Below are 19339 nucleotides of genomic sequence, written 5' to 3' on the forward strand. Positions count from 1 at the left end.
ATGTTATTTCGTTAATTTGATTCTATGTACATGCATGATAAATAGAGATCATGTTATTTCGTTAATTTGATTTCATGTACATGCATGATAAATAAAGATTATGTTATTTCGTTAATTTGATTTTATGTACATGCATGATAAATAGAGATCATGTTATTTCGTTAATTGATTCTATGTACATGCATGATGAATAGAGATCGTATTTTATGATTTGTTGGGATTTCCACTGAGCCCCACAAAATAAAGTGGATCAAACGAAAGTGAAGAAAAGACTGGATTAAAATTTTCATTATCATTTGACGAAAACCGCACAAATTAAGCTATGGAGGTTTTGCTCATAAGTCAATTTCTTGGAAATTATAGTTATCTTTTGAAAACAAAATTATCAAACGAGAATAGTTTTGTTCATACATGTAAATTAGAGTTGACAATTACTAACTTATCAATAATTTTATTTAAGGTATGAAACGTAATAGTTAATGTTAAGTGTGAGGAAGGAGGTTGAGCGTTGTTAAGTGGGGGTGGGGGGTGAGAGTGGTTCGTGCCCCACCGTGCAGTGTTACAGAGTTTATCTGCTGTATCCTATGACTGTGACAGCCGATCCACACAGCCGTGTCACCGTTCCACTCCACTGACGCCGTGATACCGTACAGCACTCAGTCTCAACAGCAGGTGGGAACCATGGCTTACCTCTGCAGGATTATTCTACTGTTATTGACCATTATTGTTACTAGAGCAGGTAAGGAAGACTTTGACAAAAATGTTTAGCGGAAATACAACCTTTACCATGTCAATCAAACTTGATACATGATAGCAATTGTTTGATATACTTTTAAGTAGGATACATGTATATACTTTACTTAGGAATTGTGAATGATTGACATTTTGCCATTGACAAGGAATTTTTCATTTACACTTTCCTTTTATCGCATTTAAAATACTTGCGTAGGTTTTTTTTATACTGATTCATTCGAACAAAGTTTAATCATTTTATATCAGATGTCTACAATAAAACCAATCACTGACGGCGATATGTATTGTATTCATAGATACATGTAGGTCAGTCATAACTTAAGGTTCTTCACGCGTATGTTTCAACTTTAAGGTTTTTTTCTTGCTTGAGTTAAAATTTTGGTGTCTTATATTGACACGCATTTCAACAAAACAGTGGTGGTTAAGGGCTGGATATATGGTAGATCTCAACCTAACCTTAACCCTAAGTAAATTGTCGATTTGATTTGATTGAAAAGATGAGAACACTTTCTTTTGAGATTTACATACAAAGCCATGGACTTTCTTTTTGACATGTTTAGCTTTTGGCTTTCCTTCAGTCGTCAAAATAATTTTTCGTTCTTGAAAATAATCAACTTATTAATTATTTTTTCAACGTCCAATCAATTTTGTGAAGACTTATCTTTTTTTATGAACAAACAGGTGTTGGCGCTTTTGATTTCCAGTACAAGTCTATCGGACCCGGTCCTTGTGTGCATGTCACTCTTGACGCCATTTTGACTCTCAAGTTAAAAAATGAATCGAACACACAAACCTTGTCCTTGACCGGGGCCAAGGTTACTTCCGGGACGTGTAAGGCGGACAAAACGGAGCTGACCGTGTCTACTGCACAGTCGCACAGAGTCCACTTCCTGTTTACCAAATCAGCTGATGGCGCCGTGTCTATTTCTTACAAAGTTGATTACAAGAGGGAAGGTAAGGATAGATGTGTAATATATTTAGCTGTTACCTGTACAACTCTGTCTACAAGGGATTAGGCGTGGTATATCTGTAACGCATGCACATAATTATTTCCTATACAAAGTTGAGTGAAAGGCAAAACACGGGTAAAAAAATTTCAATCCCCCAAAATGTGAATATAAATGCAATGGTCATCGAACCAATTTACTACAGATACCCACCTTGAGTCAATAATTTTACCTAATTCCTTTATTGTGATCGTTGCATTGAACTCTTTGGTGGGTCATCATGACTCTTTATATTTATAAACATGTGAGAAGGGAGATATTTTTCCATCTTGCTACATGAAAAAAAAAAGTACACATTTAATGAAACCTCACTGCGACATTTTGTTCAATAAGGCGAAAACGTATAATTCTGTGGATAGATAAGATATTATATGTTTATCTAAAATGCTCCTTTAATAGCAGTTTTACAGTGTAAATGGTAGAAAGGCAATACTTTGTTCATATTTCGGTATATACAGGGATTATTAAATCATACAGTTAGTTATATCCAGTAAACCTAACATTTATCAGTCGTGATAAATCAACAGAATTTTTTGTACAAAATATCCTTAAACCTTCTTTGTTATTGATTTTTGGGGTTTGATCTTTAATATAAAACATTTTATAACTATTGATTTCTCTATATAAATACATGGAAATGCATTGAACCATATACTCAATAGATAAACCTCATCCATGTGTTTAGATTAAACACAAATTTTCAGAAATTGAATATAGTCATTCTTTTACATGGAATAACAAAACATGTATACAGTTTAAAATTTAAAATTAAAATAGATTTATAAAAAGACAATACCGTCTGGCTTTTAAAACACATGTTTTATGCAATTCAAATTTGGCAAGTTTAGATATCTTGGCTTAGTACACACTAAATAGTACAAGTTGATTATAAGACATTTAAAAATCACAGTGCATTTTTAGTCAATGCACTATAATCTGAAATCAGAATTTTTGCTATAAAAACTTATGATAACTTCATTATCATTTTTACACGTGTGTAAAAAATGGACCTTTCTAAAAATTTCTCTGTAGGTTCCATAAGATCATTCCAATACTTCTCTACACCTCTAAAGTACAACTCTACAGACTTCCTTAAGATCAGTCCATTGCTTATTTAAGACTTTTATAAGATCTGTCCAGTATTTATCTACATTCTACTGTTCCATGGACTTCAGTAAGATCAGTCCGGTACTTTCTATAAACTTCTATAAGATATGTCCAGCACTTTTCTTTAGACTTCTATATCATCAGACCAGTAATTCTATAAAGCCTTTTAAGCTCAGTATTTCCGAACATTCTTCATGAACACCAGTCAAATACTTCTCTATAAACTTCCAACTCTCTAAAGACTTCTATAAGATAATATTGGTCTTAATTCGATTCGTTTTGATGTGCTTGGAACTGTTTTATACACTACTACAGTACTTCTCTGTATAGTTCCACAAAGTAGGTCTACTCTTACACTTCTAAGATATTGAACAATTTATTGACATTTCCAGCATCTCCCTATAGACTTCTGTAAGATTAATCCAATACCTTCATTTCGTCTTTTACAAGATCTGTCCTATTCTATTTTACAGAATTCCATAACAACAGTCCAGTACTTGTCAAACGTTTGAATTAGTTCTGTTTCTCAATTAAACTGAAGTCCTCTAAACTTCTTTAAGCACTTATAAAGTCTCCTCTTACACTACGATCAACCTAGTACATGCTTTTAATTTCTGTGAAATTAGCCCTGTCCTTTTTATGGCCAGTCATATATTTCTCTATGGACTTCAAGAAGATCAAGCCACTTCTTCTCTATAGAATTTTAAACATTTTGGTATGTCCTATTTATTTATTTCTGAGTTCGTACTTGTCCTTTTCTATACAGGTATGAAACAAATGTCCAATACCTTTCTAAAGACTTCTTTAAGATCGCTTCAGTATCTCTTTATAGACATTAGTTCATTTGTCTACTGAATCAGTTCATTATTTTCATTGAAGGTTTTCTGATGGACAAGATCAGTGCTTTTTATGATCTAATATCAAGATCAGCACCTCTGTTCATTGGTTATCATATTTCTGTTCTCTCTCTCTCTCTCTATTGGTTATCCTACTTCTATAGCACATCTCAGTTTTAACGTTCATCAATACCTCTCTCTATTGGTTATCCTACTTGTGTAGCACATCTCTTTTTTAACGTTACTTCAATACCTCTCTCTATTGGTTATCCTACTTCTATAGCACATCTCAGTTTTAACGTTCATCAATACCTCTCTCTATTGGTTATCCTATTTCTATAGCACATCTCAGTTTTAACGTTACATCAATGACTCTCTATATTGATTATCCTACTTCTATAGCACATCTCTGTTTTAACGTTACATCAATACCTCTCTCTATTGGTTATCCTACTTGTGTAGCACATCTCTATTTTAACGTTACTTCAATACCTCTCTCTATTGGTTATCCTACTTCTATAGCACATCTCAGTTTTAACGTTACATCGATGACTCTCTATATTGATTATCCTACTTCTATAGCACATCTCTGTTTTAACGTTACATCAATACCTCTCTCTATTGGTTATCCTACTTCTATAGCACATCTCAGTTTTAACGTTACATCAATGACTCTCTATATTGATTATCCTACTTGTGTAGCACATCTCTATTTTAACGTTACGTCAATACCTCTCTCTATTGGTTATCCTACTTGTGTAGCACATCTCTATTTTAACGTTACGTCAATACCTCTCGCTATTGGTTATCCTACTTGTGTAGCACATCTCTATTTTAACGTTACATCAATGACTCTCTATATTGATTATCCTACTTCTATAGCACATCTCTATTTTAACGTTACGTCAATACCTCTCTCTATTGGTTATCCTACTTGTGTAGCACATCTCTATTTTAACGTTACTTCAATACCTCTCTCTATTGGTTATCCTACTTGTGTAGCACATCTCTATTTTAACGTTACTTCAATACCTCTCTCTATTGGTTATCCTACTTCTATAGCACATCTCAGTTTTAACGTTACATCAATGACTCTCTATATTGATTATCCTACTTCTATAGCACATCTCTGTTTTAACGTTACATCAATACCTCTCTCTATTGGTTATCCTACTTCTATAGCACATCTCAGTTTTAACGTTACTTCAATACCTCTCTCTATTGGTTATCCTACTTCTATAGCACATCTCAGTTTTAACGTTACATCAATGACTCTCTATATTGATTATCCTACTTCTATAGCACATCTCTATTTTAACGTTACGTCAATACCTCTCTCTATTGGTTATCCTACTTGTGTAGCACATCTCTGTTTTAACGTTACATCTATACCTCTCTCTATTGGTTATCTTACTTCTGTAGCACATCTCTATTTTAACGTTACGTCAATACCTCTCTCTATTGGTTATCCTACTTGAGTAGCACATCTCTATTTTAACGTTACGTCAATGCCTCTCTCTATTGGTTATCATACTTGTGTAGCACATCTCTATTTTAACGTTACGTCAATACCTCTCTCTATTGGTTATTCTACTTGTGCAGCACATCTCTATTTGGCTTTTGCCTCTCTCTTCATTGGTTATTCTACTTGTGTAGCACATCTCTATTTGGCTTTTGCCTCTCTCTTCATTGGTTATCCTACTTGTGTAGCACATCTCTATTTTAACGTTACTTCAATACCTCTCTCTATTGGTTATCCTACTTCTATAGCACATCTCAGTTTTAACGTTACATCAATACCTCTCTCTATTGGTTATCCTACTTCTATAGCACATCTCTGTTTTAACGTTACTTCAATACCTCTCTCTATTGGTTATCCTACTTCTATAGCGCATCTCAGTTTTAACGTTACATCAATGACTCTCTATATTGATTATCCTACTTCTATAGCACATCTCAGTTTTAACGTTACTTCAATACCTCTCTCTATTGGTTATCCTACTTGTGTAGCACATCTCTATTTTAACGTTACGTCAATACCTCTCTCTATTGGTTATCCTACTTGTGTAGCACATCTCTATTTTAACGTTACGTCAATACCTCTCTCTTTTGGTTATCCTACTTGTGTAGCACATCTCTATTTTAACGTTACATCTATACCTCTCTCCTTGGTTATCCTTCTCTGTAGCACGCCTCTACTTTGGCAGTTGCCTCTCTCTTCATTAGTTATTCTACTTCTGGAGCACATCTCTGGTTTAACGTTACATGTATGCCTCTCTCTTCATTGGTATCCGATTTCTGTAGTACATCAGGCCTCTCTTTTTCTTGGTTATCCTCCTTCTGTAGCACGTCTTTATTTCAGTTGTAGGCCTCGCATTTCATTGGTAGTCCTGTTTATGTAGCCCCAACCCTTATGTTTATCACTGTTTGACTCCTCTGTTCCAGGTACGACTGACCTGGTCATGGACAGTGAGTCGGCGCCCCTGACGGACACTAACCAGACCTACACGTGCGCCTCTGTGGACGCTGTCCTTCTCCACGACGACTCCGGACACAATTTCGGAACCTTCTTCGTCTCTAACGTGACCTACCAGGTGTTCGGTTCCCTTAATGGCACCTTTCCAGAAAAAGGTCAGATTAGCCATTGTTTCTTACGTATGTTTTGTTACCTTTTTTTGTTCTGTTTTTTGTATTATTGAGGGGGGGGGGGGGTTGATTTATTTCAAATTTTCAATTAATAAAGTTTTATGATTTTTTAACTTTGTTAATACTTCTGATTGTTGTTAATATGTTAAGATACCTGCGTGAAGTAGTTGACACTTTCTATTTAAAAAGCAAAGTATTAAGAGATAACTAACTTCAAGCTTACATGTTGTATTACATTCGTGGCAAATGGCTTTCTTTATAATCATGTCTTAAAAATACAATTAGCCTTCTGCCTTTTTTATTATCTTTTTTATAGTTAAAACGTGTTCGATTGACAGCGCAAACTCCACGCTACATCCGGGGAACCGTTCTGAGGGCGAAGACCTGACGGACGGAAGTACAGAGTTCGTTCTAAAGAACGGGTCCGGTGCTGTCTGTGTCCGGATACATGGGGAGCTGGAGTTACAGTATCAGTACCAGCTGAGCGACGGAAACCTGGTGAGTACAACTAGTAGTGGTACTAACAGGCCACTTACAGCGGTCCAAGTGAGTGTCGGCGCCATGTGGAGGCGTCATTTGTCAGGGAGGTACTTGTAAGCGTTATCATTACATTCTGTATAATGTATTGATCAATGTTATCAGCATCTGTTTACTTTCGTTAAACTATGAAAGTTGATACAGATGTGTGTGTAATGTGATATATTTAGTAGTGATCCATTGCTGTTTTTCAGTCGGTCGATCATAATTTATAAAAGAAGGGTTGAGAGAAAACTAACACCAATATGAAATTACGATCGAAATAGAGGACCAATATACATAAAAAAAGCTTATTTTTAAAATATGGATTCATATTGACGAGGACTGTTTTTCCAATGGACGAAACACGTGTAAACTTATCTCATTAACATTGAAGTGCAACTTTTTAAATATTTTTGCTGATACATGTTTTCATGTAAAATTCATTTTGACAAGAATTCAAAATTCTTGAAATAATCGATTGTATTCCATATGCATAAAATGGCATTATGAGTTGGTTGCAAGTCATTTTTAAACAAATCACTACATGCGATTCATTTAAGTCAACTTGTAATTTATTTATGTTCACATGCAACTTGCAAAGTACCGTTTCTTTCAGAGAAGATATATATATAACGAAACTTTTATTAATTCTAAGCTTCATTTTTATGCAAGTCAATATGGATATGTTGCATACTGACCTCAATATCTTGCAATTCATTTTAACATACAGGAAAATATATTTTTATTTAGGAACAGAAATGTGCATCCTTGTAGACAGTATACATGTACATCTGGGTTTTTTTATCGCTACAGACCACCGTGAAACTAGCTGTTCCAAAAACGGCCCTCGTCAGCGGTTTCTGTGATGAGGAGAGGTCTTACCTTGTATTACGTTATAAAGAAGGGGAGGCAAACAGAGCCGTCGTCTTCTATCTACGTCACAAAGGATCTCAAACATTATTGGAGAACATCGAAACCATCATCAAATTAGACTCCGCTAAATTCCCAGGCGCCAAACTTGCGAATGGTTAAAATTTGAAATTGTTATTGTCAGTTTGAAGACGGGCAGTGGATATATTTTGGAGATCATCGTATTTTTCTCTCAATAGAAATAGTATACATTCTTGTACCCGTAGTCTAAGTACTTGCATTAGATGCTATGATGCTTTTTTCAGTTTTAGTTCGGTCTTACGGACGAATTGACTACCAACTCGAAACAGAGGGTAGTTTCTATGGGTGCCAGCACGAGAAGCAGTTTTTAGGAGCCGACTTTGCTCTAGTGACACGACATCTACGATTCCAGTCATCTGGCGCCAGTTTGGCCGAAGGTTTCTCTACTACAAGTAAGGTTAAAGAAGTAAGGTCAAAGTTTGTTAGTAAGATTCAGTCTGACATCGTAATAATGCTATTACTTTCAATTATTTTGGCTTGTATATGCAATTCAGATCAAATTATCATGTATGATACCTGTCCTTTCATATATTATGTATGACATGTATTTGTTGCATTTAATCTAATCAAAATAATAATTTAAATTAAAAATGGTAACGGGTATAATGTTTAAAACGCAACATAACATTCTTTTTATTCTGAAGACACGTCTACTGTCGATCAATCAAATATACAAATATTTTAAAAGTTTGAAATGTAGTAACAAATTGTTGCCAGGTGGTATCAGATTAAACAAATGGGCGAGCTTATCAAGACGACGGGATAATCGATAGAAGCACTTAGACATCACAGTCAAATTAACGTATACTCTTGTTTTTGTCAAACTTAATGTATCAGTCCCTGATCGAACACAGATCGCATAAATTATGAAACCAGATTCCTACTGCCTTAACTGTTGTGAAACAGAAATAAGCGGTCTTGTCGAGGTATTATCACACACTGTGCAAGCTGCATGTTATTGTACAAGTTGTTACAGTAATCATATATGCAACAGGTGCGCTGGGAATTCGATATTGATTACCGTCCCCTTGTCTCTATCTGTTTTACTTTAATTCACACTTCTGACTTGTAACAACACTTTCGTTGGTTCTGAGATGAGAACAGATAAGCTGTTATTGCAGTACCGATCAGACCCAACCTAACACCAGAGTAAACCCCATGCGCGGATCCAGAAAATTTTTCCAGGGGGGGGGGGTCCGAAGGATAATTGTGTTTGCCAGGGGGGGTCCGAGGCATATTTTCGCGATAATTTTACTATGGTAATTTAATAAATTTTCATTTTCCAGGGGGGGGGGGTCGGGACCCCCCGACCCCCCCCCCCCCCTCTAGATCCGCGCATGAACCCCTACTAAACCCCGGGTTTACTTTTTGGGTTTACTTGGGGTTTACTTTTTGAAAATTTGGGTCCACTCGGGGTTTACTTTGGGTTTACTTTGAAATTGCTTTTGAGGTCAACTGTATGCACTGAAGTGTGAAGCAGACTAGTATTTTATCTTACCATCCTACTGCCTGTAATTCCTACCCTTTGTATATTCCATATACACAGTTAGCGTCTGCCTTCAGGGGTATACATGTACTTCTGACTTGGTTTACTCTCTGTGTCCACTCTGGGTTTACTTTGGGTTTACTCTGGGTCCACTCGAGTAAACCCGAAGTAAACCCAGAGTATAAACCCAGAAAGTAAACCCATGGTTTAGTTGGGGTTTACTTTCTGTTAGGTTGGGTCTGATCGGTACTGTAGTTATGTTATTTCTGCAGGAACTGGTTGTCCTGAGGATGTAGTCAAAATGACAGAGACGGAAACGTTCTCCTCCAAGGAGGGTAACCAAACATGTCTTCTCCTGTCTGCTGCCCTCAGATTCTCCATTCCTTATACCTCCCGCCAAAACAAGGTACGTCCCTCGCTCATACCACGTGACCTCCTGCCCAAACAAGATACGTCTCTCACGCACACCACGTGACCTCCAGCCAAAACAAGATAGTCTCTCACTCCCCTCCACGTAACGTCTTCATTTAAAATAGAAGCCTCGAAGCAACGTAAAACAACGCAAAATAATTATTTTCAAAACTGGCTACAATTTGTGTCATTATTGTCTGTAGGTTTTTAAAAATAAGATGTTTGGCTTTTCATTGATTTCATGTACTAGTCTATAAGAGACCCGCAGAGTAAATGTAGTAACCTGTCAATGTGTAACCTCTATTTCAATTTTTATTAATTCTATTTTGCAGACCGAGAATCAACTGGTGAATGTCCCAGTTTCTCCAGATGTCGATGTCTCCGGTCACTGTAACTCCACAGTACAGCAGGACCTGACGTTGTATTTCTACAATAGCTGGAAACTCAGGTACACAGAGGCTCCGATAGACCAACTTTAAATCCAATGTTACACTCTGTTGTTCCACCTTAACCCATTCTTAAGTTTTTCATTCACTACATTTCCCCCCTATAATGCATTGAGTTTCTATGTGTACAAGTTGTTTAGATATTAGGCGTGTTTGTCGTTGTACAGGTTTGTATTCGTGTCCACGTCCAGTACAGGGGGTTCCCCTGGCTCCTCCATCCTCGGCTACACCCTGGATAACGTCACGCTGACGTACGAGGAGAACCCGCTGATTTTCTATAATTCATACACAACGACAACAGGTGAGCGTAACCAGCTTGCAACTGGCCAAGGTGTACTTTCTGTAAGAGACAGGTATTTTCAAATTTGAAGAGGAAAAACAACACTTTTTCTACTTTTGCCACCTCTTTACTAGAATACGCGCGATGGAAAATGCTAAACCCTACAAGTACAATCCATGCACTAAATGACTATCTTTCATAAGAAAAGGCCGCCTTAAGCGGCGAGTTGCACATTTCATACATTTTCTTGGAACTGCAAAGACCTCTCGCTCTTTTAAATGATTGCGCTGTTCCTTGACAACCAATGATCACTGCTCATTTCGAACGCGACTTCAAATAGTACATTGCAATACATAATATAAATGTAATGCATCAGCAATGACTATTTACTATAATCAATTTTAAAGCGAAGAATAAAATACCAGTGGTTGAATAGAGGATAAAATATTTTTATTAATGTGCTTCCACTGTTCATACTTTTATAAGGCCCGGTTAGGACGGTTTCCAGCGAGACATTTGAAACTCCCCTTAAAGCAACAGCTAATGGACACTATCACTGCGACAGCACCATGGAGATAACCTTCACAGACGGGATCAAGCTGGAGGTCAAGGACTTACGTTTCCAAGCTTTCAGGAGGAGCGAGTCCGGAGACTTTTCTGGGGGTGAGTGTCGATAGTACGTTTATTTTGGGTTTTTGTTTTTGTTTTTTTTTTGGGGGGGGGGGGGGGGGTGGTGGTAAAACTTAAAGAATATAAAGTCTCTCAGTAAAGCGATTCAAAGTCATGCTCTGTTATGATGTGTTCTGTTGATATTGTTAAAGTTGCAGTATAATGAACAGAGCACGTTTTGTCATGACGTTTTTCTCCGTATAACGTTACATCATGATTTTTTATAGTGTGTATTACTCTGTTGTCTGTATTCCAGACGTGTCTACGTGTGACGCCCTCTCCCAGAAGCAACGTCACTACACTGTCTACGTCATAGTGGCCCTGGGGGTCGTCGCTATCATCGCCATCATTGTAGTGGTCGGGGTCATGGCCATGAAGAAAAGGAAACGTAACTCTTACCAACACATGGAGTAATAAATTTACAGAAATGAGATTTTCTGGGTTTTTTCGTTTTCCCATAGGTTTGACAATTTGAGACTTTTTTCAGATTAAATGAAATTTTAAAGCAAAGTTATATTTAATCTTTAAAATATAATGTATTGTAATATTGCAACTGTATATTTAATGTATCTACCTGAAAATGTATGAATAACGTGTAATGATGTTCATCTGCTATGGTTTATGTGAAAAATGCTCAATCCAAAATAATAAATTATTGGATTTCCAAAATACTTTTCCTTTCAAAATGATTGTCATGAATCTTCTCATTATGAATTTAGCTGGGAATAAACCTCAACAACAATCTTCCTTTGTAATGGACTCATACAAACCATTTAGTAGAAAGTATATTTTATTTTTAATAAATTAACACTTAAGCTAAATAATATGAACATTTTATGATTACTGATGTAAAAACATAAATTGAGTAAGAGTCTGATTCTGTTTAAGAATTTGATTCACAAAAATATCTTCTCCTGTTAACTACCAGATAACAAAAAAATAGACAAATTGGACAAACATTGCTTTCATACAAGTCATACACAATGTCATGTAGGGCTTTGAAATATTGAAATACACATGTGCACTTCTTAATATCATACATTTAGAAGCATACAAGAAAATTTGTAGGATGGAGTATCTTTCAAAAATACTAACCTCTATTTTAATGGTGGTCTTATTAGATAAAAACTCACATTTACAACATTTTAGACAAATGCAAATGTACCAGGTACAATAAATTTTAATCAAGTAAAATTGAAAAAAAAAAATCAGGTTCCACATATTTATCATCTTAGTACCATCAACTGATTAACACTTTCACTTTACAAATAAACAGTTACATACATTAAAGCTGCCTTCGCAATGTCATTCAACAAAATTCTTCACAAAATGTTCATTCATCTTCAAAGACTGATGATGCTGCTGAGCAATATATCAGCTGCCTGTTGAGAAGAAATACCCTGTATTGTATCTGATTAAGTGGACTTTCAACTGAATAACTTTATGAAAGTTGATTCCTCTGACAATGTTTGTGAGCACCACCAACGACATAAGCTCCATCAATGTAGTTGACTCAGACTCTGAGAATGTTGAACAAACGTTGATACAGACTCTGAAAATGCCTTTCACAAAAGTTGTTTCAGTCTAAGAACACAGACACCGATGGTGTCAATGTCACTGAGCAATACCTCAAGCTGATTCACTCTGAGGATGTCGGTGTGCAAGAGAATGTTGCCTAGCAACACGAGGACATCAGCTTTGTGAGGAGGAGAAGAACTCGTGCTGCAGGGCTTGATCGGCAGTGATTCGGGTGAACGGATTCATGTCTAACAGTTTCTTTAGTAAGTCATATGCAGAGTCAGGGATGTTAGCCCACGATGTGAACGCCTCTTTCTCTTTATCACTGAGCCCCTCCTTATGAGCTGCATGCTGATTGGCTGCCGGGCCAGCACGGAGTTTGGTACACAGGACCTTCAGGTCCACGGGCTTGTTACCTGGGTGACATAGCAAATGTTTTCCTGAAAATTAGAAAATTGGTCATTAGATATAGCCAAAAAAAAACACATTGCAATAAAAAGATTACATTTCTTGTATTTGAAACAAACAAAAAACAAACTGGTATCAATGTTTATGCTTTACAAACTAGAATTAACTTATTCAGTACAAACCATTTCTAAAGACATGAAATGGCTTTTTAACTTTTTAATAACATTCATTTCAAATTGTCAATTGGTTTTGCATTTCCAATGTTCAGCAAAAGTATAAACATCGACTTGCCATATGCCTTGGCCGATTGGCTGACTTCCTCACTTCCCATGATGCTAATGATCTGTGCTAGTGCCGTCATGTCATCATTGGCTCGAAAAAACGGATAACGTCCACTCAGAAGGGAGAGAAAGATGACACCGGCAGACCAGATATCCACAGCTGTAATCATTAAACATGTATAATCATAAAAGTAGTGTTCTTACAAAACAAGCCTCACTGATTACTCACAAAAAATGTGTAATTATAAAATATGTAATCGGAAACATGTATGGGTATGTGTAGTGAATTGAGACTATAGCACAAAGCAAGAAATGACTTTTGGATATGTCTACAGCAGTAATTGAAAACTATATGTAAGGTCAAAATAAAATTAATTTTTGTTTGAAATTGCTTCCTGCCTCATTGAAATACCACCCGCTGATAGAATTTTAATAGCAAAGAATAAAAAAGCTTCTTTTGTATGTGAAGATTTTTATTTTTTACCAATTTTTAATTAGTTAAACTTCAAGTTTGAAAAAAAATTAAATTCTCTATCTTCCTCCTGGGTCTAGAAACCTCCAGGTTACAATGCCAAACAAACATTTTCTATAGATAGCCTAAAGGTGTGTGAAGTGAAATAGGAGATGTACATGTACTTGTACATGCTGTTAGAAAACGGGTACACACTGTACATTTGTCATATGTAGGCTTTGCCATAGAATATCAGAGCACTATATAAAAAGACTGTACACAGGTCACATATAGATAGAAAAGCTACTATAGAGTTAGTGTTCATTTTCATGTTAGTTATAGATGCGGATATTGTGTTGGATAACATTAAAAGCACACATTCCAGAGATTTCCATCATTTATGATTTGAATGTGACACAAAGAACTTAACAACTTTTGTTGATCACTGACATTTTGTCATCTGACAAATAAATGTACAAATTGTTGTAGTAAACATACATGTTTTAAAGTTTTAATTAATATCAATTCTTATTTGACTGAAATCTATTAAAATAACCCATCTTTCAAGCAGACTTTTTAATATCAACAGAACTTTATGAAATGTGGCAGATGTGGTTGTGGCATAGATATAATTCACTGTAACCAAATGTTTTAGTGTGGTGCAGAAAACAAGTTTACAGTTGCATTTGTACTTAGTAATAAAACTGTTCATTAAAACCTGAAATTCTATTAAATGACATGTGCAAATATATCATAAAAGAAATTTTAACATACCTGTTGACTGATCAGGAAATTTCATCAACACCTCTGGAGCCCGGAAACCGGGGGTCCCAGCTCGGGGGGCTTGCTGATTGGCTCTGGGGGTAAATATCGAATCGAATTGAACATATTTTATTGATTAAATCAAATGGATTAGACACAAGTTCTAAATAACTTAGATAGTCTTCTCCTAATAATGAAATTTTATAAATATTGCCAGTAATAACATTAGATATGAATACATAAATATACATGAATTAACAATCTACTACATATATAATATCACCTTATAAATTCAGACATTTTTTGAAAAGCGACCACATTCACTCAAAAAAATTTGTACCGTCTTGAAAATTTCAGTGTTTTGTGTATTTGTCAAAGAATCATCCCCCCATAACAGTAAATGTGCATCTATAATGTGTACATAACGTAATGTCAATAGCTAATTCATTAGAGAATTCCGAGCTCATGTATACTTTTTACAGACAAGAATATCAGATTCATAACAATAGACCACACTGGACTGGAAATGTTGGCGTCCATACCAAAGAATTATTTTTTAATACAACACATGACATTTATTATACATAGAAATGTTTGAAATCATTAACTTTTCTTTGATGAAATATACACAGATTTAAGAATGGAAATTTGAAATTTTAATAAATTTCATACTAAAATCTATATTTACATGTAATTGTCTAATGTAATTTACCTTGAATTACAGATACTGCAAATTTGAGGTTTCCCATAGCAGTCACAGGTGGACATCACAGCACTGACCTTGGCCCCTTTGTCAAGGTCAGAGGTTTTATTTTTAGCCAGCAGTGCTCTTTTAGCCAGCAACACCCTTCTGGGAGACTTTACTCTCCTGGCAAACGTTGAGTTCTCAAGTTCAGGAGTGACATAGTTCTGTGACTTTTTACCAGCTACTATTTTCTGTAAATTTACAATTAAACATACAACTTAAATCTGAACTTAGCTCTAACACTAAGTCAATGATAAAATAAACGTTCTGTATTAACTTACTTGTTTCATTTTAGTTTGCATTAAGGTTAAGGGATAATTTAGATATAACCAAATTATAACTATCACAAAAACATACTGTAACCTTTTACCCTTATATGGTATCCTCATCCTTATTTGTAAACATAATCTTCATGCATAATAGTCATTATTCGTAAACATTATCATACATGTATATACATACATACCTGTTTGTTGTCCTGTGAGGAGGTGGTGGGTGACAGTGGATTTCTGGGGGGTTTGACTGAGGGTGTCTTCTGACTTTTTAATTTCATTTCATTGGGCTGGGATTTCACTTTGTGGGCTAAACCAAAATCCACCAGTGCATATCTGCCAAAACAAGGGGGGTTACTGATTTCTTGTTTTTTAAAGCTTTTATATAGTTGCATCCCTAATTTACAAAATAGTCTCTCAATGAATATTTCTAAAACCTATACTGTTCTAGTGTTCTTGATACCACAAAAAGTATCCATTAAAAATCAACTCTACAAAACCCCCTCTTTACTTTAGTATTTTTAACAGAATTTAAATATCAGTTTTGAAAGACTGGAATCAATTCATTTAACAATTTTCATTATTCTCTACAAAAATGCCAATCCCATGTACTTATTATAATTATATTATTCAATATCTATCAACTCTGTCTAACATAACATTGATTTCTCTATACTTCATTTCCCATGACCCATACTCCTTTGCTTCACATAAATCAAGCTCCGAGACAGCTGAAAAATCGCGAACTTACTAGATGATACTTTGTACTAAAATTATTGCATCTTAATATTGATAACAAAATGCATCACTTGTTTCCAATCAGCATAGATAACAACAGGAACAAGTAACATATTTAACAAGTCCCCTTTCGTCATTGTTCTTACTGTTTGGTGGCGCTGTCATAAAGGAAGTTACTGGGTTTCACATCTCTGTGGATGACATCAAATTTATGCACACGCCTGAGAGCGATCAACAGATTTTTTATGTATCCTCGGACTTCGTCTACACTGAGTGTCAGAATATAGTCCTGGAAAGATACGAAAATAGGATGTTACTCTAAATATTAGATTAATGATCCATTCTTTAAAAATCTGAATTATCATAGAGAATAAATATAACAGCAATGACACTGTTTAAACAGAATCTACACTGATTGTCAGAATATACCCTTGTAAAGATACAGAAACAGGATGTCACAAAGATTACTGGAACAATGATCTATTCTTTAAACAATCTGACTCCTCTGAAGACTTATATGGAAATAAAATTAAACATTTGATATCATAATTTAAACAGAATTACAATAATTTCAAGCAAGGACTCCAAATAAAAACTATTTGAAATGAACAGCAATTTTGTGTGAGCTAAAGGTAACCACGGTAGGACATCCTCTGACAGGATCTACTCAGATTTACCTGGAATTTCCTGTGTGGAAAGTAGGGCATCACTATGACAACATGGTCCTTGTGTCTGATGCAGAGTTCTACCCCCATTACATTGTCACATCCACTGAAATTAAATTTTTTTTTATAAATTAACACTCGATCTCTATCTAACACTCTATAAATAGTTATAAACACTTCATCTCTTTCTTACATTTTATAAATACACACCCAATCTCTTTCTATAATTCAATCCATACAAACCCGATTTCTTGCAGACATCGGAGTTCTCCTTCAATGCGACTAGGATGACTTGTTGGTATGATGTGCTTCAAGGCAAACTTCTGTGGTAACTCTTTGTAGTGCTTTAACTGGGCCAGGAAAACAGAACTGAAAGTCCCTACAATAATACGACAGAATAATATCCTCAATACCTCATAAAGGAAAATAATAAGACTGAATGATATCAAACTATCATAACAAAACTGAATTTTTAACAGATTAATAGTAATCTTGAAAATTATATCAATGTGCCTCCTCTACTTACAGAGCACCTCTCTTTAAGTATGCAAATGTAATGAGATGGGAAAAATAATGACAGACCAGACCGGAATTGGAACCCGGGCCCCCTGACTCTCTAGTCAGGTGCTCTACCAACTGAGCTATCTGGCGCTGTATTTAAATTGGTCTGACCCGTCATTATTTCTCCCATCCCGTTACATTTGGTGCCATGCCAACCCCTGGAACTGATAGGTTAACTCCTGCCAGGAGAAGAGCCTGGGGTGATCTCAAGGGCCAGAGTCATTCAAGGGGGAGGAATTTGACAGTCAGACCGGTTCAAATACCAGTGCCAGATAGCTCAGTTGGTAGAGCACCTGACTAGAGATTCAGGGGGCCTGGATTTTAATCCCGGTCTGGTCCATAACTATTTCTCCCATCCCGATACACAATATTATTTAAACTCTTATTCAGAAGCAAGGTGATTCTTTGCATTCATAAATTAACCCTAACAATTACAAAATTATAGGAGGATATATATTGACATATTTCCCTATAATAGTAGCACTTACCCTCTCCTATTTTGTCAATAACCACAAAATGGTGATCAACTTCTGGAACAAACTCATATAAACACTCAATCTCCTCCTGTACATCATCTGCAAGATATATATATAACAATTAAATCTTTCTTTAAGATATCCTTCGTGTATTTCACTGTGTTCAAAAATTTTTAATAAGCAGAATGAAGTGTTATTCCATTATGTATGAAACAATTAATCTAAATTCCAAAAATGTTTAAAATAGTAAAAAAAAAAAAAAAATTGACAGAAAAAAATCTTCTAAAGAGTCAATTATATTACCGGTAAATGTTTTTTTTTTTTATACAGATCTATAGAAAGTAACATTTATAATTTGGCTTTTTTTTGGAAAATGCCAGTTTTTTTTATCTAGAATTTGAAAAAAAAATGCCCATATTTACAATCTGTCAATCATAAGATTAAATCTCAAATTTCCAACATACATGGTAAAGTCTTGATGTCTGGTGATAATACTGCAGATTTCAACTTTTTTGGAGATGAGCAGGTTTCTTCCGGTTCCTCCTCGACGTAATGAGACCCAGGAGCTCCACTTACATTCTCTGTTCGACTGAATGTAGGATTTGTCAAACTGGCTGGATTGCTGAAACCCCCATACGACAAACTGGCTGGTATATCGTCTTTCATTATTTCTCCCATTCTCTCATCCATTTTTTTTATATAAGTTGATAAGTATTCTGTATACTGTATGGGATGGCGTGTTATAGCTTAATATTTAGCAAACTTCATCTGAAAAAGTAGCAGAAAGAATATAAATATTACTATTATCTGTGAACCTTTATATGTTAACTAGGCCTATGATAGATTTACACATTTTCGATTTGTTTTTACAACAGAAAATTACATTAGATTTAAAAGGCATTTTCGCACAGTCAAATCCGAGAATACAATCATATCATTACAACTGTACAGTTTTTGGTATAAAACATTAGCATACATAATCACTTTCATAGATAATAGAGTCTATGTAATGTAGATCTGAAGTCTACTGCAGTAAACACTGTAAGTCTATATACTATCATAGCGTACATACCTCGGTCGATTAAAGCAGGAGAGTGAGGAAAGATAAGAAATTCGGCAAAATATATTTAGCTAATGCGTTTAAATACGCATGGACGGCTGTGGGTAAACCAATGGATATAATATACAAAGAAAATTGTCGTTTTCCCCTGTTGTCTGTTACAAATAAAGCGCCAACCGTTTCGCGGCCAATCAATTTACACTGTTCTATGTTATCTGTATCCCGAGCCCGATTCATTGGTCTGTACCTTTCTGCAAACAATCGCTACAAAAATACAGTTGGACTTAGTCA

General features: G+C 35.4%; 2 protein-coding genes across 2 annotated transcripts; one reads left to right on the top strand and one right to left on the bottom strand.

Annotated features, from left to right (window-relative positions):
• The first annotated feature begins 583 nt into the window (after window positions 1-583).
• On the top strand, window positions 584-11544 carry LOC105336615 (uncharacterized). The gene is made up of 11 exons (XM_034444475.2): window positions 584-739; window positions 1435-1707; window positions 6149-6334; window positions 6666-6847; window positions 7682-7895; window positions 8044-8211; window positions 9578-9711; window positions 10049-10164; window positions 10330-10463; window positions 10929-11105; window positions 11368-11544. Exons 1-11 carry the CDS (start codon window positions 682-684, stop codon window positions 11523-11525), a joined length of 1800 nt encoding a protein of 599 aa, XP_034300366.2. The 5' UTR covers window positions 584-681; the 3' UTR covers window positions 11526-11544.
• Window positions 11545-11894: 350 nt separating this feature from the next.
• LOC105336616 (cell division cycle 7-related protein kinase) lies at window positions 11895-19255 on the bottom strand. The gene is made up of 11 exons (XM_034444478.2): window positions 19061-19255; window positions 18453-18756; window positions 18001-18087; window positions 17195-17330; window positions 16964-17057; window positions 16433-16575; window positions 15743-15884; window positions 15244-15467; window positions 14544-14626; window positions 13329-13478; window positions 11895-13069 (listed from the first exon to the last, which is right to left on the bottom strand). Exons 2-11 carry the CDS (start codon window positions 18676-18678, stop codon window positions 12804-12806), a joined length of 1551 nt encoding a protein of 516 aa, XP_034300369.2. The 5' UTR covers window positions 18679-18756; window positions 19061-19255; the 3' UTR covers window positions 11895-12803.
• Between the last annotated feature and the right edge of the window lie 84 nt (window positions 19256-19339).

This window comes from Magallana gigas, chromosome 2 (assembly GCF_963853765.1).
Source record: "Magallana gigas chromosome 2, xbMagGiga1.1, whole genome shotgun sequence".
In the NCBI taxonomy this organism is placed as follows: domain Eukaryota; kingdom Metazoa; phylum Mollusca; class Bivalvia; order Ostreida; family Ostreidae; genus Magallana; species Magallana gigas.